We start from the raw sequence: 21,809 nt of genomic DNA, 5'->3' as shown, positions 1-21,809 counted from the left end.
TTATATGGTATGGAGATTTAAACAATATTCATTCTTCTAATTCATGAGCATAAAATATCTTTCCATTTATGTCATCTTCACTTTATTTCATCAGTGTTTTATTTTATAGTTTTTATTGTACAGGTTTTCACCATCTTGGTTTTCTGTGTTTTTAATTATAGCCATCCTAGTGTGTGTGAAGTGATATTTCATGGTGGTTTGAATATTTATTTTCCTGATGATAGGTAATGCAGAGCATCTTTTCTTGTGATTATTGATTTCTATATATTTTTTGGATAAATGTCTATTTTCTTTGCCCTTTTAGCAATTAGATTTTGTGGGGGTTTTTTTGTTGTTGTTACTGAATTGTCAGTTATCCTATTTTGTGTATATATATATACAGTTTTACTGAAATATAATTGACATGCCCAAATCCTTTTTTTTTTTTTTTAAGTAAACTCCACACCCAATGTGGGTCTTGAACTCAGGACTCCAAGATCAATAGTCACATGTTCTACCAACTGAGCCAGCCAGGCATCCCTATAATCCTTTTATAAAGTTGCTGGATATGGTTTACTAACATTTTGTTGATGATGTTTTCACTCATATACATAAGGGCTATTGGTTTGTAGTTTTTTTTCTTGGAATGTCTTTGTCTGGTTTTGATATCAGAGTAACACCAACTGCATAGAATGAGTATGGAATTGCTGCTTTTTCTTTAGCTTTCTGGAAGAGTTTGTGTAGACTTGGTTTTACTTCTTCCTTGACTATATAGTAGGATTAGCCAGCAAAAGCAGTTTAGACCTGAAATTTTCTTTATAGGAAAGCCCTTAACCATACATTTATTTCATCTACTGGATAAATCACTATCCAGGTGATCTTTCTTTTTGAGTGGGCCCATTGCCCTGCTATGTTATAATACCTTGTCCTGTGAGCTCTAGCTGCTTTGGATTTCTGAGACTTTTAACTCATAATGTCTCCTTAATTTAAGGAATCTGCTACAAGAGTAGAGCTCATCTCACTTGCTTTCCAGCCTTTGGCTATCATTGTCCTGCTTTGCCTAATGCCTAACGTCTTAAAAACCATTATGGCATGTATTTCTCTGCTGATTTATTATTGTAGGCAGTTGGATATATCTTTTCCCTGTTATTCTAGAGAAGATGGGAGTGGGGGATTTTTATACCTTCACAGTCTTTTTTTGGTGAGGGGCACTAGAAAACTCCTACAAACACTATGAGATTTGCAACTATCCAAAAATAAGCCACCTTGAAAATCTTGCTTGTGATAAACAGCCTCCCATTATTTGAACAAATGAAACAAAATTATCTCAAAAATGAAGAAATGTTAAAATAGAAGCCTGAAGACCTGTGCTACCTCACCAACTACCCACAATGTATAATAATAGAGAAAGGATTAAATGTATCTTAAAATTTGGGAAGAACAGAGAATCTGTTAATGCAAAAGAAATTATGTGCAAGTATTAGATGATAGAAAGCAGATGGGACTGAATTGAAATAGTTAAGAAACCTATTACTCAGAATATACATAGGAGAAAACTAACCAGAAGATAGGAACAGATGCAGAAGATCTATAAACTCAGAGTGAGGTGAAAAACTGATAAAGGCCCTAAGGCATTTCCCAGGCTAATTGAAGATTAACATTTAGAACAGGCTACCAATAGACCCCTCCCCTTATCCATTTTGTTCCACTTTTTTCCCCGTATAATAAGTCAAGAACTGTACTCTGAAAAGGATGACCTGTCTATTTGATGTGATTTCTACTATGGGGTCAGGGCCTAGGAATAAGCCTTGTGGAATTTGAGAAACTGAAGAACACAGACAAGGGAAACCAGCTGAAGAGACAGATATATACAAATGCAGAAGAAATCCATATCAGCTGCCTATAATAATCTGCCCAATCTTTCACTCATAAAACAGAAAACCAAAGACGGCTAGACATTTGGGAGAGCATAACTGCAAGAAGCAAAAAAACTAAATTATGGGGCGTTAGAGAGGAGAAGGGAGTTGGGGTAAATTGGAAGGGGAGGTGAATCATGAGAGACTATGGACTCCGAAAAACAACCTGAGGGGTTTGAAGTGGTGGGGGGTGGGAGGTTGGGGTACCAGGTGGTGGGTAGTATAGAGGGCACGGATTGCATGGAGCACTGGGTGTGGTGAAAAAATAATGAATACTGTTATGCTGAAAATAAATTAATTAATTAAAAGAAAAACTAAACCAAAACAAAACAAAAAAATGAAAAAACAATGTAAATAAACAACTGAGTACAGATGGAACAAAATTGATAAGAAGTATTACAGGTTGAATTGTGTCCCCCATAAGTCCTAACTCCCAGTACCTCAGAATTCTACCTTATTTGGAAATAGTAGTGTTCCAGATGTAATTAGTTAAGATGAGGTCATTGTCAAGTGCAATGGGCCCCTATCCAATTTGATTGGTGTCCTTATAAGAAGACAACCATATCAAGACAGACACAGAGGGGAAATGTCATATGATGACAGAGGCAAAGATTGGAATTATGCAGCTACAAGTGAAGGAATGCCAATGATTGCCAGAAGGTGGCAAAAAGCAAGGGTGGAATCTGCTATGGGTTTCAGAGGAAACATGGCCTTTCCCTTTGGTTTCAGGCTTCTAACTTCCAGAACTGTCAGACTACAAATTTCTACTTTTTGTGCCACCTGTTTGTGCCATTTTGTTATGGTCTCCTAGGAAACTACTACTGGGAATTAAAGTTCTCCCTCACTTCCATAAAATGAATCTTCAAGTAACCCACAGAAAGGTTTAAAAAATGGGAGGGAAATCAGAATAATAAGAAACAGAGGGAAAATATAGAAGATAAATAATAAAACTGCATATTACACTTAAACCCTAGCATCTTAATATTTACCTTAAAGGTAAATGGTTTAAAAGCACCAATTAAAAGACAAAGATAGCTAGAATGGATAATAAAACATGATTCAACAATATGTTGTCTATAAAAAACTCATTTAATAGGTTGAAAATAAAGGTCAAAAAGTATGTACTGTGCAAATACTAATTTTAGAAAAACAGGACTGGCTTCCTTAATATCAGATAAAGTAGGCCTCTGAGCAGGAAAAATTACTAGAGATGGGGATATTGCATGATAATGATAAAGGACAATCCCATTGAGGAGACAACCATTTTAAGTATATGGATAACAAACAACAAGACTACAAAGTACATGAAGCAAAAAAATGGTAGTGCTAAAAGGATAAATAGATTCATGACTATAGTGGATTTCAAAACTCCACTCTCCAGCAATTAATAGAACAACTACAAGAAAATCATCAAGAATAAAAAAAATTGAGCAACATAATCAACAGAATATAATTGACATTTATAGGACACCCTACCCAACCACTATAGAATACATATTTTTCCGTTACCCATGGAATAGTCACACATCCTGGGCCATAAAATAAACCTCAACAAATGTAAAATAAAATAATACAAAATGGATTTTCTAAGCATAATGAAATCAAACTGGGAGTCAGTAATTAAAAGACCATAGGAACATATCCAACACTTAAAAAGAAAACACCCATTAAATAATTCATGGGTCAAAAAGGGTGTCACAAGAGACATTTTTTATATGCATAAAAGTGAATGAAAAAGAAAACACATCAAAATATGTAGAATGCAGGGGCACCTGGGCATCTCAGTTGGTTAAGCATCCAACTCTTGATTTCTTTTTTTTTTTATTTTTTATTGCTTTTCAGCATAACAGTATTCATTGTTTTTGCACTACACCCAGTGCTCCATGCAATCCGTGCCCTCTCTAATGCCCACCACCTGGTTCCCCCACCCTCCCACCCCCTGCCCCTTCAAAACCCTCAGGTTGTTTTTCAGAGTCCATAGTCTCTCATAGTTCACCTCCCCTTCCAATTTCCCTCAACTCCCTTCTCCTCTCCATCTCCCCTTGTCCTCCATGTTGTTTGTTATGCTCCACAAATAAGTGAAACAATATAATAATTAACTCTCTCTGGTTGACTTATTTCACTCAGCATAATCTCTTCCAGTCCTGGGATTGAGCCCCATGTCAGGATCCATGCTCAGGGTGGAGTCTGCTTAAGGGTTCTCTCCTTCTTCTTCTGCCCATCCTCATCTGCTTTCTCTCTAAAATAGGTAAATCTTTTAAAAAATAAATGTAAAATTCATATAAAATACTACTAAAATACTACTGAGGAAAATTTATAGTAAGAAAAGCTTTCATTAGAAAATCTTAAATCAGGGGCATCTGGGTGGCTCAGTGGGTTAAGCCGCTGCCTTTGGCTCAGGTCATGATCTCAGGGTCCTGGGATCGAGTCCCGCATTGGGCTCTCTGCTCAGCAGGGAGCCTGCTTCCTCCTCTCTCTCTCTGCCTGCCGCTCTGCCTACTTGTAATCTCTCTCTGTCAAATAAATAAATAAAATCTTAAAAAAAAAAAGAAAGAAAATCTTAAATCAGTAATCTAAGTTTCCACCTCCAGAAACTAGAAAAGAAACAACATAATGAACCCAGAGCAAACTAAAGGTAGGAAATAATAAAGATAAAACGTGAAATTGAAAAAAGAAAAACAATACAGAAAAAATCAATGAAACAAAAACCTGACACAACAAAACTGAAAAATCTCTAGCAAGCTAACAAAGATAAAAGAAGACAAAATTACCAATATAAGGAATGAAACAGAAATTGTCAGTATAGATCCACAATCATTAAAAAGATAATAGTGTAATATTCTGAATAATTTTATGCTTATAAATTCTGTAACTAAAAGAAATGAACATATTGTTTAAAAAGTGCCAAAACTCAGATAAGATAAGCACCTTAATAGTCCTATAATCATTAAAGACATTGAATTTATAATTTAAAAGTTCATGAAAAGCCATCTCCTGGCCTAGATGATTTCACTGGAGAATTCTATCAAACATTTCAATAGGGTTTAATAACAATTTGAAGGGGAGGGTTTTTTTTAAAGATTTTATTTATTTATTTGACAGACAAAGATCACAGGTGGCAAAGAGGCTGATGTGGGGCTCGATCCCAGGACATTGGGATCATGACCCGAGCCGAAGGCAGAGGCTTTAACCCACTGAGCCACCCAGGCTCCCCTTAAGGGGAATTTTATAAAGATACTATTACCCTGACATTAAACTAAACAAACAAACAAACGAAAAAAACCTACAACAACAAAACATAACCTAAACCTACAATCTCTCTGATAAACTTAGATACAAACATTTTCAACAAAATATTAGCAAATTGGATGCACCAGTGTATAAAAAGACTTAATACTATGACCAAGCAGGATTTATTGCATTTGCAAAACTTGTTCAGTGTCCAAAAATCCATCGATGTATTCTACCATATAAACAAGTGAAAGAAGAAATATCACATGATCCTATCAATTATTACAGAAAAAGGTATTTGACAAATCCAGCACTCATGATAAAAGTTCACATCAGACTAGAATTAGGGGGGGAAATTCTTCAGTTGATAAAGAGCATCTATGCAAAACCTACAGCTAACATCATACTTAATGGTAAAAGACTGAATTTTTTTTCCTTATGATTGAGAACAAAGCAAGTGTGTCTGTCTGCTCCCCCCTCCATTTTTATTCATTTTAGTACTAGAAGTTCTAGCCATTGCAGTAAGGCAAGAAAAGAAATAAAAGACATACTCTATGAAAGAAAGAGCTAAAGCTATCCCTGTTTGCCTGTGACATAATTGTCTTTGTAAAAAATTCAAAGAGATATACAAAAACACTCTCAGCATTAATATGTGAGGTTAGCAAGTTTGCAGGATCCAAGATCACCAAACGAAAATCAGTTGTATTGCTCTCCTGACAGTGAACATGTGGAAACAAATATTAAAATCACCATTTATAAATTTGCAAAAATATTAGATATAAGAAGAACTAAGATATAAAGATATAAATATAACAAAATGAACTAAGAACTAAGATATAAATATAACAAAATGTTTACAGGATCTATATCCTTGATATTACAGAATTGTGATGAAAGAAATCAAAGAAGAGATACCTAAATCGAGAGATGTTGCTATCCCTGCATTAGAAGACTCAACAGACTAACAATGTCAGTTTTTGACAGTTTCATAAACAATTTTAAGGCAATTCCTATTAAAATTCCAATACAATTTTTAATAAGTAGACAAACATTCTAAAATTTATGTAGAAAAATAATGGGCATTAGTATAGCTAAAATAATTTGAAAAAGAAGAAGGAAGTTGGAGAAAACACTGTACCTGGTGTTAACACTTACGATATAGCTCCAATAACAAGATGGTGTATTATTGGTGGAGAATAGATATTGAGATCAATGCAACAGAATAGAGAATTCAGACTCACACAAACATGCCCAACTCATTTTTTTAATGAAGGTGTGAAAATAATTCAGTAGAGAAACCAATTTTTAAGAATGAAGCTGGAGCAATTGTACATTTGGTGGCAAAAATAAATAAATAGAAGAACCTCTACCTAAACCTCACACTTTATACAAAAACTAATTCATTTAAATGTAAATCTTAAAACTTTTAGGGAAAAAATAGATAATCTTCAGAACTGAGGACTAGACAAAGAATTTTTTTTACTTGATATCAAAAGCACAATCCCAGTAAAATGAAACCACAAATCAGACCTAATAAAAATTAAAATTTTCTTTCTGCAAAGAATGAAATGGATGAAAAGATAAGCTACGAACCAGGAGAAAATGTTTGCAAGCCACATATCTGAAGAAGAAGTCATATCTAGAATATTTGAAGAACTTTGAAATACCAAAAATAAAGCAAACAAACAATCCAGTTAGCAAAGATTAGCAAAGGTCAAAAGACACGAACAGATAAAAAGATATTCACTACCAGTTGCTATTAGGAAAATGCAGATTGAAACCACAATGACACCAAATGCTGATAAAGAGGATGAGAAACTGGATCTCTTGAACATTGCTTCTAGGAATATAAAATCATAAAATGGTACAGCCATTCTTAAAAACAGTTCACTAGTTTCTTAAAAAAACTAAACACAAGCCTCCCATTCAACCCAGTAATGTACTCTTGAACATTTATGTCAATGAGAAATGAAACTTAATGTTCACATAAAAACTTACACAAATGTTCTCTTAGTAGTTTTATTTGGGATAGCTCCAAATTGGGAACAATTCAAATTTCCTTTAAGAAGCAAGTAGTTAAATTGTGGTACATCCATACCATGGGATACAACTTAGTAATAAAAAGAAATGAACTGTTGATACTCAAAAAAACTTGGATGACTCACAAAGAAATTATGTTGAGTGAAGAAAACCATATGTACCACGCACTTTATGTAACTTACTTGAAATGACAAAATGGCGAACAGGCAAGTGGTTGCTAGGGATTAGAAATGGAGGAGGGAAGAGAGTTGGCTTTTGCTATGAAAAAAATCTTTATGATAGAATTGTTCTTTATCTTAAGGTAGTGGGTGTCACCAAATCTGCTTGTGATAAAATGGCATAGGACTAAATACATATGTACACACACACACAACATACATGTAAAAGCAGTAGCATCTGAATAAGGTCAATGGATTATATCAATGTTAATTTCCTGGTTGTGCTATTGTACTTTAGTTATGGAAGATGGTTCCATTGGGGAAAATGGGTAAAATATATATGAGATCTCTCTGTACTGTTTCTTACAAGTGCATATGAACCTACATATATCAGAATAAAAGATTAATTTACATGCAAAAGAATGAAGTTGGAACCCTGCTAATACCATATTCAAAATTAACTCAAAGTGGATCAAAGACCTAATGTAAAAGTTAAAATTGTAACATTCTTAGAAGAAAAATAAACATAAGAGCTAAAAGTGTAAAAATTTTTAGAAACAAATCTCAGAACATTGGAGTAGGTGATGCTTTCTTCGGTATGATACCAAAATCACAAAAAATTTTAAAAAATGTATTAGGATTCATCAAAATAAAATATTTTGTGCTTCAAAGATGATTTTTTAAAAAATACTATTTATTTTTAATTAATATATAATGTATTAATTTTTTCAAGGGTACAGGTCTGTGAATCATCTGTCTTACACAATTCATAGCACTCACCATAGCACATATCCTCCTCAATGTCCATCACCCAGCCACCCTATCCCTCCTCACACCCCAGCAACCCTCAGTTTGCTTCCTGAAATGAAGTGTCTCTTATGGTTTGTCTCCCTTCCAGGTCCCATCTTTTTTCATTTTTCCTTCCCTTCCCCTCATGACCCCCCACTGGCCTCTCAAATTCCTCATATGAGAGAGATCATATGATAATTGTCTTTTTCTGATTGACTTATTTTGCCTAGCATAATACCTTCTAGTTCCATCCACATTGTTGCAAATAGCAAGTTTCTGAGGTTTTTTTTTGATGGCTGCATAATCTTCCATTGTGTGTATATGTATATTTATGTATGTGTGTGTATATATTAGTTATGTGTATACATACACATATATATATATATATATATCACATCTTCCATATCCTTTCATCTGTTAATAAACATCTAGGCTATTTCCATAGTTCAGCTATTATGGACATCGCAGCTATAAATATTCAGGTGCATGTGCCCCTTTGGATCACTACATCTATATCTTTAGGGTAAATACCCAGTAGTGCGATTGCTGGGTCATAGGGTAGCTCTATTTTCAGCATTTTGAGGAACCTCCTTACTGTTTTCCAGAGTGGTTGCACCAGCTTGCATTCCTACCAACATGTAGGAGGGCTCCCCTTTCTCCGCATCCTCGCCAGCATCTGTTGTTTCCTGACTTGTTAATTTTAGCCATTCTGACTGGTGTGAGGTGGTATCTTCTTGTGGTTTTGACTTGTATTTCCCTGATGCCAAGTGATGTGGAGCACTTTTTCATGTGTCTGTTGGCCATCTAGATATCTTCTCTGCAGAATGTCCTCTGCCCATTTCTTGATTGGATTATTTGTTCTTTGGGTGTTGAGTTTGATAAGCTCTTTATAGATTTTGGACACTAGCCCTTTATTTGATATGTTATTTGCAAATATCTTCTCCCATTCTGTCAGTTGTCTTTTGGTTTTGTTAACTGTTTCCTTTGCTGTGCAAAAGCTTTTGATCTTGATGAAATCCCAATAGTTCATTTTTGCCCTTGCTTCCCTTGCCTTTGGTGATGTTCCTAGGAAGATGCTGCTGCTTGAGGTGGAAGAGGTTGCTGCCTGTGTTCTCCTCAGGGAGTCTGATGGATTCCTGTCTCACATTGAGGTCTTTCATCCACTTTCAGTCTAATTTTGTGTGTGGTGTAAGGAAATGTTTCTGGGCACTCTCTTCTGTTCCATTGATCTATGTGTCTGTTTTTGTGCCAATACCATACTGTCTTGATGATTACAGCTTTGTAATAGAGCTTCAAGTCTGGAATTACGATGCCACCAACTTTGGTTTTCTTTTTCAACATTCCTCTAGCTATTTGGGGTCTTTTCTGGTTCCATATAAATTTTAGGATTATTTGTTCCATTCCTTTGAAAAAATTGATGGTATTTTGATAGGGATTGCAGTAAACATGTATATTGCTCTAGGTAGCATATATATTTTCACAATATTTGTTCTTCCAATCCATGTGCATGGAACATTTTTCCATTTCTTTATGTCTTCCTCAATTTCTTTCTTGAGTACTTTATAGTTTTCTGAGTATAGATTCTTTGCCTCTTTGGTTAGGTTTATTCCTAGGTATCTTATTGTTTTGTGTGTAATTGTAAATGGGATTGACTCCTTTATTTCTCTTTCTTCTGTCTTGCTGTTGGTGTATAGAAATGCAACTGATTTCTGTGCATTGATTTTATATCCTGACACTTTATGAATTCCTGTATGAGTTCTAGCAGATTTGGAATGGAGTCTTTTGGGTTTTCTACATAAAGTATCATATCATCTGGTAAAGAGTGAGATTTGACTTCTTTGTCAATTTGGATGCCTTTTATTTCTTTTTATTGTCTAAGTGCCAAGGCTAGGACTTCTAGTACTGTGTTGATTAGCAGTGGTGATAGTGGACGTCCCTGCTGTGCTCCTGACCTTAGCAGAAAAGCTCTCAGTTTTTCTGCATTGAGAATGATATTCACTGTGGTTTTTCATAGATGGCTTTGATGATATTGAGGTATGTACCTTCTGTCCCCACAATTTGAAGAGTTTTGATCAAGAAAGGATGCTGTACTTCATCAAATGCTTTTTCAGCATCTATTGAGAATATCACATGGTTCTTGTTCTTTTTTTTTTTTTTTAATTAATGTATTGTACCACGTTGATTGATTTGCAGATGTTGAACCAACCTTGCAGCCTGGAATAAATCCCATTTGGTTGTGGTGAATAATCCTTTTAATGTACTGTTGTATCCTGTTGGCTAGCATTTTGCATTTTGGTGAGAATTTTTGCATCCAAGTTCATCAGGGATATTGGTCTGTAATTCTCTTTTTTGATGGGTTATTTGTGTGGTTTTGGGATCAAGGTAATGCTGGCCTCATAAAATGAGTTTGGAAGTTTCCCTTCCATTTCTATTTTTTTGGAACAGTTTCAGGAGAATAGGAATTAATTCTTCTTTAAATGCTTGGTAGAATTTCCCTGAGAAGCTATCTGGCCCTGGGCTCTTCTTTTTTGGGAGATTTTTGATGACTGCTTCAATCTCCTTACTGGTTTTGGGTCTGTTTATATTTCTTCCTGGTTCAGTTTTGGTAGTTTATATGTCTCTAGGAATGCATCCATTTCTTCCAAATTGTCAAATTTGCTGACGTATAGTTGCTCATAGTATGTTCTTATAATTGTTTGTATTTCTTTGGTGTTGGCCGTGATCTCTCCTCTTTCATTTATGCTTTTCTTTGTTTGGGTCTGTTGTCTTTTGTTTTTGGTAAGTCTTGCCAGGGGTTTATCAATCTTATTAATTCTCTCAAAGAACCAGCTCCTACTTTTGTTGATTGGTTCTGCTGTTCTTTTGGTTTTTATTTCATTGGTTTCTGCTCTGATCTTTATGATTTCTCTTCTCCTGCTAGGTTAGACTTTCTTTGCTGTTCTTTCTCTAGCTCCTTTAGGGTTAGATTGTATATTTGAGACCTTGCTTGTTTCTTGAGAAAGCCTTGTATTGCTATATAGTTTCCTCTCAGGACCACCTTTGCTGTATCCCAAAGAATTTGAACAGATATATTTTCATTTTCATTTGTTTCCATGAATTTTTTCAATTCTTCTTTAATTTCCTGGCTGATCCTTTCATTCTTTAGTAGGATGCTATTTAGCCTCCATGTATTTGAGTACTTTCCAACTTTCCTCTTGCAGTTGAGTTCTAGTTCCAAAGAATTGTGGTCTGAAAATATTCAGGGAATGATCCCAAACTTTTGGTACCGGTTGAGACCTGGTATGTGACCTGGGATGTGACCTATTCTGGAGAATGTTCTTGTGTGCTGGAGAAGAATGTGTATTCTGTTGCTTTGGGATGGAATGTTCTGAATATATCTGTGATGTCCATCTGGTCTAGTGTGTCATTTAAAGCCTTTATTTCCTTGTTGATCTTTTGCTTAGGTGATCTGTCCATTTCAGTGAGGGGGGGTGTTAAGGTCCCCTACTATTATTATCTTATTGTCAATGTGTTTCTTTTATTTTGTTATTAAATGGCTTATAAAATTGGCTGCTCCCATGTTACAGGCATAGATACTTAAAATTGTTAGATCTTCTTATTGGGCAGACTCTTTAAGTGTGATACAGTGTCCCTTTTCATCTCTTATTATAGGTCCTTCAAAGGATACTATCAAGAAAGTTGAAAGACAAACCACAGAATAGGAAAACCTTTTTTAAAATCTGCTAAGGGGGGCACCTGGGTGGCTCAGTGGGTTAAAGCCTCTGCCTTCGGCTCAGTCATGATCCCAGGGTCCTGGGAACGAGCTCCGCCTCAGGCTCTCTGCTCAGCAGGGGGCCTGCTTCCTCCTCTCTCTCTGCCTGCTTGTGATCTCTGTCTGTCAAATAAATAAATAAAATCTTTAAAAAAAATAAAAGAAAAAAAGAAAATCTGCTAAGGGACTTGTTTTTAAAATATATAAAGAATACTAAGTCTTGATCATAAAGTGGCAGATGACCCATTTTAAAAATGGGCAAGGAATCCGAATGGACATTCCTCCAAAGAAGATGTACAAATGGCCAATAAGCAGATGAAAAGCTGCTCCCCATTCTTAGTAATTCTGGAAGTACCAGTGAAAACCATACTGAGTTACCACTCTATACCCACTAGGATGACTATAATTAAACATACAGATAACAGCAAGTGTTGGTGAGGATGTAGAAAAACTGGAACCTTCCTACATTTCTGATGCTAATAGCAACTTTAAAAAAACAGACTGGCAGTTCCTCAAAAGGTTAAATGTAGAATTACCATATGACCCAGCAATCACTTTTAAGTGTACACCCAAGAGATATGAAAATCTACGTCTGCACAAAAACTTACCCACAAATGTTCACAGCAGTATTATTCATAATAACCAGGAAGTGAAAACAACCCAAATGTTCATAATCTGATAAATATATAAATAATATGTGGTCTATTCATGCAACAGAATGTTAACAGTAAAAAGAAATGAAATACTGTTATATGCTAGCAGGGATGAATCTTGAAAACATTATACTAAGTAAAAGAAGCCAGTCACAAAGGGTCATATTTTGTGTGATTTCATGTTTTGGGTAATGAAAAATATTCTAAAATTGATTGTGGTGATGGTTGCACAACTCTGCATATACTAAAAAATCCCTGCATTGTGCGTGTAAAATGACTAAATGGCACAGGAATTACATCTCAAGCTCTTACAAATCTTTTTATTTTTAAATTTTAAGATGCTCTATAGTATGACTATAATTTCATACTATACCTTTTAATACATAACAGAAACATTGCTCTCTGTCCCACAGGTTTAGTCAGTAATTCAGAATGTTCCTTTATATCTCCTAGGATTTTTCCTTAACAGTCAGTAATAAGCAAGAACAGATGAGCCATGCTCCTGAAAACTCAGACTATTTGCATTCCTACAAACGGACACACATGCCTGTATAAATATATTCACATACTAGGAATGCATATAAAATATATGCTGGTCCTTTGCTTGTTACAGGCTGTTCTTTACTGTGAATTAAAGAAAGGACCAAAGGACTTCGTTCTGATTTTGTGCTATTAGCCTTGATTTACTGTATGCATTTTGAAAGAGATTGAAAAAAATCCCAAGTTAGTCAATCTCTGTACTCACTCTGACTGACATTCTCCCCAAATTTTCTCATGTTTCTAGACAAATACCAGCATCGTCCTCAATTTATTTAAGTAGTCCTATTAATTTGCAGCTTCCAAATGAGGATCCTGAAATTTTTGAAGTGTCATCCAAGTGTCTTTCCATACTGGTTCAGCTGTACGGAGGGGAAAACCCAGACAGCCTGTCTCCTGAAAATGCAGAGAATTTTGCCAATTTACTGACATCCAAGGAGGATCCAAAAGAGCAGAAGCTTCTGTTGAAGATTCTCAGAAGAATGGTGAGTCCACATGGAAACTGAGTCCAGGATGGGTGGCTTCTCTGACAGTTGATTGAAGAGAGTTGTGATTTTCTTCCACCTGATTTCAGTAAAAGAATACCTGGGTATTTTACTCAGTAGTCACCTCTTGATGGTGTTTATCATGTTCTGCCTGTCTCTCTACATATCCACAATTTTTTTTCTGAAGAATTATTATTCTTGAAGAATAAGTTAGAGACATTGTGCCCTCTCACTCCTTGAAGCATTAAATGTATATTTTCTAACAAAATGGATGTTTTTTTCACCATAGTAATCAAAATCAAGAAATTTACCATTGATACACTTCTTTTACTGATGGGCTATTCATATTGCAATTCTATCAATTGTCCCAATAATGACTTTTAATGTCTTTTATGGCTTTTTTTTTTTTTTTCTGGTAGAGGATTCAGTTCAGGATCATATATGTTGCTAGACACTTGTCTTTAATCTGGAATAGTTCTGCCACCTTTCTTCATCTTGCATGACATTTTTGAAGAACATAGGCTAGATGGTCTGTAGGCTCTCATTCAGTTCGGGTTTGTGTGATGTTTTCTGATGATTAGATTCAGGAAAACCCCTGAAGGGAAATCATGTCTTTCTCACTCCTTCGCACCCAGAGGCACATGATGTCTATTTGCCCCTTCACTGGTGATGTTAATGTTGATCCCTGGGATTAGTCAATGACAGCCATTATTTTTAATGTTGCAATTGTTGCAAAATGGAGATCTTCTGACTTCCATCAGTTCTAACTCCCAATATTCTACCTTAAGGAAAAAAATTTCCTTTTGCCCCATCGGTTTTGTTTTATATTTAAAAATGTCTCTAGCTGATGTTTACTTGAAAGTACTTTTGAAAACTGACTTATTTTCTTTTTACTGTAAATATTATTCTGCTGGTTTGGAAAGCCATTGTATATAGTAGCTATTGTTGAAATTAATGAAGGAGTGGAGGTCCCATTTGTCTGTGTCATATTCTGACTTGCCAATCTGTGTTTACCTCTAGCTACAGATATCTTGAGGGGTCCGTTGCCCTGGAGGCTACAGATACTCCAGAGACTTATATTCAAGACAACTTTTGTGCCAGTTTGATAGACAGCTCTAGTGCATGACCCAGCTAAATCTAAGCAGGTTATGGGTGATAGATTAGAAGGGACATAGAGATTTACCCTGAAATGATTTCTCTACAGTTTCTGACATAACACCTATAGGGCCAGTTAGATTCCATTTGGGGAAGAAAAGTTAAATCCAGGGGACTTTGACCTGTATATATGAAAACAGAAGTCATTTCTGATGCTGTTCATCCTTTTTCATTTTTTAATTGAGTTAATATATATTATAATATATATAACATATATATGTGTATATACAAAACATAATATGTATAGTATATAAATATTATTTATATATATAACATAAAATTTACCATCTTAACCCATTTTAATTATATAGTTCAATGGTACTGTGTGCATTCTAATATCTTTCTCTATAAATTTGTCTACTCTCAGTCCCTTGTATAGGTGGAAGCATACAATATTTGCCCTTTTATGTCTGGCTTATTTCACTCCATGTAATGTGTGGGTTCATCCATGGTGTAGCCTGTGCCAGAATTTCCTTCCTATTTGGGGTTCATCCATGGTGTAGCCTGTGCCAGAATTTCCTTCCTATTTAAGGCTGAATAATACTCCAGTTGTGTGTATGGACTACATTTTGCTTATCTTTCCATCTGTCGATGGACATTTGGGTTGTTTCCACTTTTTCTTCTCCATTTATTTTTTTTTTGTCTTTTTATTATTATCATGGCATTTTCTTTTTTTCAGTGTGTTGTAATCCATTGCTTTCTAGTATGTGGCCAGTAGGAACCTCTTCTGAGTGGCTGTGTCTTTTGCCATGCCCCCACCATTTTTTTTTTTGAGCAATTCCATCATTTTTCCCATTGTAATCCCATGTGTATTCATTCTCTTCTTGTAATTGAGGTGTTGACAGGCAATGTTATTATTGGTTTCAGGTATACAGCATAGCGATTCAACAATTCTTTCTATACATTACAGTGTTTGCCACAATAAATGTGGCTCTCTGTCACCATACAAAATTCTAAAATTATTGCCAGTATTCCCTGTGCTGTACTTTTCATTGCTGTGATGTATTTATTTTATAAATCAAAGTTGGTACTTCTTAATCCCCTTCAGCTATTTTGTCCACCCCCATACCTTTCCCCCTCCCCTCTAACAACTACCAATTTGTTCTCTATATTTGAATGTGTTTCTGGTTTTGTTTATTGTGTGTTGTAGAGTCCATATATAAGTAAAATCATGTGACATCTTTCTTTCTCTGTCTGACTTATTACTTACATAGTACTCTCTAGGTCTACCCATGTTGTTGCAAAGAACACACACACACATACATACATATGTGTGTAGATATATTTCATTGTGTATACATAGCATATATACATATATATACACAGACACAAACACACGTGCACACACCATTCATCCATTCATCTATCGATTCATTCATTTATCAATGGACAGGTTGCTTATGTATCTTGGCTATTATAAATAATGCTGTAGTTGGTATTAAAAACTCTTCAAATGTTTGGTAGAATTCTCCAGTGAAATCATCTAGGCCAGGAGATGGCTTTTCAAGAACTTTTAAATAATGAATTCAATTTCTTTAGTGATTATAGGACTATTAAGTTGTTTATCTTAGCTGAGTTTTGGTGCTTTTTAAAGAATTTGTCTATTTCTTATAGTTACAGAATTTATGAGCATAAAATTATTCAGAATACTCTGCTATTACCCTTTTCAAATTAGTGTTTTCCTTTTCTTTGGTTAAATACCTAGCAGCAGAATTACTGATCATATAGTATTTCTCATTTTTTTAGGGACTTCCATATTGTTTTCCACAGTGGCTACCATCAGTTGACATCCCATACCAACAGAGTACAGGGGTTCTCTTATCTCTACCTCCTCACCAAAACTTGTTATTTTTTGTCTTTTTGATTCTAGACCTTGTGACAGATGTGAGGTAGTATCTCATTGTGGTTTTCACTTGCATTTCCCTGATAATGAGTGATGTTGAGCATTTTATCATTTGTCTGTTGGCCATCTGTATGTCTTCTTTGGAAAAACATCTGTTCAGGTCCTTTGCTCATATTTTCCCCCATCAAATTGTGTGTGTGTGTGTGTGTGTGTGTGTGTGTGTGTGTGTGTGTGTTGTGTAAGTTCTTTATATATTTTGGATATTAACCTCTTACCAAATGTATCATTTGCAAGTATCTTCTCTCATTTAATAGATTGCATTTTTGTTTTGTTGATGGCTTCCTTTGCCATGCCAAAGTTTTTTAGCTTGGTGCCATCCTAATAGTTCGTGTTGCTTTTGTTTCCCTTGCCTCAGGAAACATATCTAGAAAAATATTGCTATAGCTGATGTCAGAGACATTATGGCCTGTGCTTTCTTCTAGAATTTTTATGGTTCAGGTCTCACATGTACGTCTTGAATCCATTTGAGTTTATTTTTGTGTATGGTGTAAGAAAGTAGTCCAATTTTATTCTTACGCATGTAGCTGTCCAGTTTTCCCCACACCATTTGTTGAAGAGACTGTCTTTCCCTTGTTGTGTGTTCTTGCCTCCTTTGTTGTAGATTAACTGACCATGTAAGTGTGGGTATATTTCTGGACTCTCTCTTAAGCATTTATTCTCATAACATGATATTCTAGTTCATCTTCTACCTTTTTTTGCAGCAGCCCTGGAGTCAGCCATTCCCCCAAGGAACCGTGGAGCATTTTCCTGGAGTTTTCTTGCTTTTCACTTAGAAAGCAAGATACAAAAATGTTCTAGGGTGAAGTTATGAGGACTGTTTGCTTAACAAGAAAAACAGGTGGTACAGTCCCAAGAGCCCCATCCCAAGTTGTACTGTCTCATAGAGGAAAGCTCTGCAGAGACATCACCCTGATGTGTCTGACTTAGCTATATGGGAATGTCTGTCATGTTTACAGGTCAGCCATCTGTGAGGCATGTTTTAAAATCTCCCAAAGCTTTCTAAATTACCCTGGGTCAGTCATTGGTGGGTTCAAGTTGTGTAAAACACAGTCAGGGATTCTGGGGCCCATTCAGCACAGCTGAGGCCTAGAATTTGCCTATCCTGAAACTCCATTCTAGTCACACTTAACACTGAGTCCAGTATGTTCAGATACAAATGGCAGTAGATTACTCAGAATTGTATAATGCCTGATGTAGTCTTTCCTCCTGCCTGGCCCATCGCTCCCCATCCTTACCTCCGTGGCAACCGTTTTCCTAACCATTGGCTTACTTTCTGTTCTCATCTGCATATTACCAGGGTAGTGACGTGGTCTTGTTCACCACTCACCATGTTATAGCATCTGATCCATAAAAGGTGGTCAGTAGATGTCCATACCTGTGCTGGTCCCAGCATTGAGGACTTTCAGTGCATTGTCTCATTTAACAGCAACCCTAGAGGTCAGCCCCACGGATCAGTCCCATTTTACAGGTTCAAAACTAAGACTCAGAGAACTTAAGTAATATCCCCACAGCCACCAAGTAGGAGACAGAAGAGCTGATACCAAGTTGAATAGCCCCTCACCCATGCTCTTTCCAAGCAGCTGGCCACCTTGCCACTGCTGCCCATTACTGAAATGGACTCTGTGGCGTTCATCAAGCTGACTTTAACCAAATTTTGATCTGGAAAGCACTTGAGAGATTTGTTTTTTCATTCACGGAAAAACAAGTCATAGAATTCTTCCTATGCGCAAGTGTGGCTTTGAGGATACTAGGACAGTAACGCATCATCTTCCTGCTCCCTGTTCTCAAGGGTCTCTCCCTGGAGAGATAGAAAAACACCCAGCTTCCTTATAAAGCAGAATGCAATCCGTTCTACACTGGAGAGGCCAGTAAAGTTCCACAGGAACAATCCCATTAGGGATGAAGTTGGCAGTGTCGTCCACACATGGAAAGGAGGAAACATCCTGAGCAAGGGATGTGAGATTTATGGAGCTAGAATGGGAAACATAAGAAAAGGGCCAAGAAAGACCAGACCATTCCAGTAGCAATTTTAGTAGCATTTGGAGTTGGGACGCCATTTTTTGGAATTAGGAAATTCTGGGCTCTGAAACAAAAGGGCAGTGACAGCATCTAATTGAATTTCAATTATCTGTACTGGAAAAGAAAGCTTCATCATAGTAGCTGGCATGTAATAGGTATTTAATAGGTCTCCAATTATTTGAGTAAGAAATGTCTATAAAATCTCTTTTTTGTTAGTGACAGTTGTTCATTATTTTTGCCGTCCACTGTGTGTATTGTGAGCACACTTGAGTCCTTCACGGATGCATAGATCAGACTGAGAAGGGCATTGTAAGACATGTAGTTTGCCCACAGTCTTCTGTCCCAGTCTCCTCCCTGGTATCCCTGCCAAGTTTTTGTGGAGTGGGTGAGATCGGAGGGGCAGGTCTAAAGACGACAGGAACTCAAAAGATCCAGAAATGTAAGCAGAACTTTCCTATGGCCTTCTGGAGGCAGCCTCTCAGGCACACCTCACCTCACCTCGCAGAACTACAGGAACCAGATATGATAGAGAAGAAGGGACCCTTCTAGATTTCTTACCTGCTGTCAGTAATTGGATTGGGGCCTGATAGGTGCAGCCTCCTGGTTGTAAGGAGTTAAGAAGGGAAAGACAAGTCATTGAGGATCTTCTTCAAAGGATTGTTCATTCACAGAGTGCATACTCCCCCCATGAGCACTTCCAAAAAGAAGGCCCTGTGCTGTGGGGTTATCTCTTTTTAAGCCCTAATAGGAGAGTAACCTCCTTTCCCTAAAGCCAGGTGAACTTGTTGGTTTCATCCAGAGAGGATGTCTCAAATATATGAGACACCATAGTTTACAAGGCCAAGTAATAAGCATGTCAGAGATTGGTAAACCACTATCAACAGAGAACTTTCTTGGGACATAAGGTGGCTGATCCCCCCACTGCAGTGAGTCTCACAAAAGGCCTGGATTCTTGAAATACCTGTTTATAGTCCCAAGCTTGTGATAACTTTCTAAAATCACAATTTTCAATAACCAATTCAAGATACAGAATATTTAATTCGTGCCAATGGATGTGGAATATGTTCTGCCCCTGGGGTGCTCTTGCTTATTTAGTCTGTATTTAGAACATCCAGAAAATGTTGAAGAGACCTAAGAATGTAATTATCTATTGTAATTTACCAGACAGTTGGGAGGTTTTATAATTATACTTTGTGCTGTAGCTTTAAAAATGTGATGGAATCTTTCAGGGCACTCCCATGTTTATGGGTCCCTTAAACTTGATATCAGTGGGAGTTTTCCCAGGGTAGTGATCATAGATTACGTACTCATCACTTAATTAAAGCTAGCTCATTCCAACACTGGAAATACCAAGTACACGCAGACCACCAGACTTGTTCTGTAAAACTGGCTTAAACATAAACTATTGACTACATCATGATAGCAGCGAAGTGATCTGTTGGAGGGTGATGGAGAGATGCTTGATGGGTCTAATGCCTGTCAGCTGCCCATCTGTCTACCTGGTGTGGCAGAAATACAATTTGGGATTGTTCTCTGATGAGGGTTAAGATTCAAGATTATTACAAGTAGCTATCTCTTGGAGCTCCTTTAGGGTGTGGCATTCAGAAAATCTCCCTGTGCTCACCATCGTTTTCCTTCCAAATTCTCACTTATGTCCCCGGGTCCTTTCATTCCAGCATGGGAAGAGGGCTGCTCTGTTGGTAAAAATAAGTGTTCACATACAGGGTCTTTAAAGCTTTGGGGAGACCACATGAAGAAACTGAAAATTCTGCAGCCATTCTTTTTCTATTTTAGGACCAGGATGAGCTATAGACTTAGGTTCAGAAAGGACTTCATTCCTATTAGAAAAGTAAAGAAGTGTTTCTTGAGGTATAATAAAAAGGCAAAATGATTCCTCCCTCCCTCCTAGCTTATTTTTCTCATGATAAGATCTTCTGCTCTTGCTTTTCTTCTTAAAGGAGAAAAAAAGAGGAAGATTGGTGTGAAGCTAGTGTTTTAAGAGAAACACTATGCACCCAAACAACTAAAAAGTAAAAGTAATCAATTTTGTGGAAATCTGGTCAATTAGAGGTTTTTTTTTTTTTTTTTTTTTTGAAACTCTGAGAGGTGCTCTTATGTGTTTGCAAGGGGGATCATTCCCTGAATCCATACACACCCATTTGTAGTTCACTGGACAAGCATTCTCCACCAGTGATTTCCATAGAGTCACAAGGTAATTGGGGATTCTGTGAACGACTGAGTCGTCTCTTTCTAACAAAGAAAAACATTGTCGTGCCTAGAATTTTTACTAAATTCCCTGAGCAAACATGTCCAAGCTTTTGAGCAAGACAGGCTCCGGAAGCAAATGGCCAGTGAAATACAGTCCTTGATAGCCTGTCCCTCTCAGGATATAGACTTCAGTCTTGCAGTGAGACAACCATCCCTCTCAAGAGCCTGAGGGAGCATAGGGCTCCTTGCCATAGATTTCTTCAGGAGGTGCCTGTAACAGAGAAAGCTTCCTTAAAATTCGCTTTGAACATGTCTTAAATTCCTCCACATTTCCTTCATCTTCCCATTTGTGCACCTGCTCCCTCTTTCACTTCTCAATGGAAGCTCCTTGGGATGAGGCTGGTCATGGTCCTGGCTGCTTTCACAATCTGTCCTGTTTTAACTTCTCCTCAAGATGTTCACCCTCCCCCTCCCTCAAATTCTTCTGGGGAAAAAATTTGTTCCCTTTCTCTAAAGAGATTGCCATTGATGGCACTTTTACCCTCCTTTTTATCACAAAAGTTTCAAAACCACAAAAAGTTGAAAGGACAGTGGACAGTGTAGTGAACACCAGTATAATCAAGAATTGTTATCATAATTGTTACCATTTTATCATACTCTCTATTTCTATGTATCTTATTTTCCGAATTATGTGAATGTAAAAGCAGCATGACACTCAGCCCCTAACTTCATCAACATTATCACACCCAAGAAAAGAATAGTTTCATAATATTGATAATCTCCACTTCTTATTTATTTTTCTGGTTGTAAAAAAAATGGCTTTTGTAGCTTTTTTTTTTCTTTTAAGAACCATATAATTGTTGGGGCACCTGGGTGACTCAGTCAGTTAAGCATCAAGCTCTTGATTTCAGCTCAGGTCATGATCTCTCAGGGTGGTGATATTGTCAGGCTCCAAGCTCACTGGGGAGTCTGCTTAAGGATTTTC

The 21,809-nt window shown here is 36.6% G+C and overlaps 1 protein-coding gene across 2 annotated transcripts in view; it reads left to right on the top strand.

Annotated features, from left to right (window-relative positions):
* Positions 1-21,809, top strand: part of ULK4 (unc-51 like kinase 4) — a 651,105-nt gene that overhangs the window by 497,868 nt on the left and 131,428 nt on the right. For both annotated transcript variants that reach the window (XM_059162312.1, XM_059162311.1), the window contains exon 35: positions 13,354-13,539. In XM_059162312.1, the coding sequence (XP_059018295.1) occupies positions 13,354-13,539 (186 nt within the window). The remainder of the gene's footprint in view (positions 1-13,353; positions 13,540-21,809) is intronic.

This window comes from Mustela lutreola, chromosome 2 (genome assembly GCF_030435805.1).
Source record: "Mustela lutreola isolate mMusLut2 chromosome 2, mMusLut2.pri, whole genome shotgun sequence".
In the NCBI taxonomy this organism is placed as follows: Eukaryota; Metazoa; Chordata; class Mammalia; order Carnivora; family Mustelidae; genus Mustela; species Mustela lutreola.
This window is presented reverse-complemented; position numbering and strand designations above follow the sequence as displayed.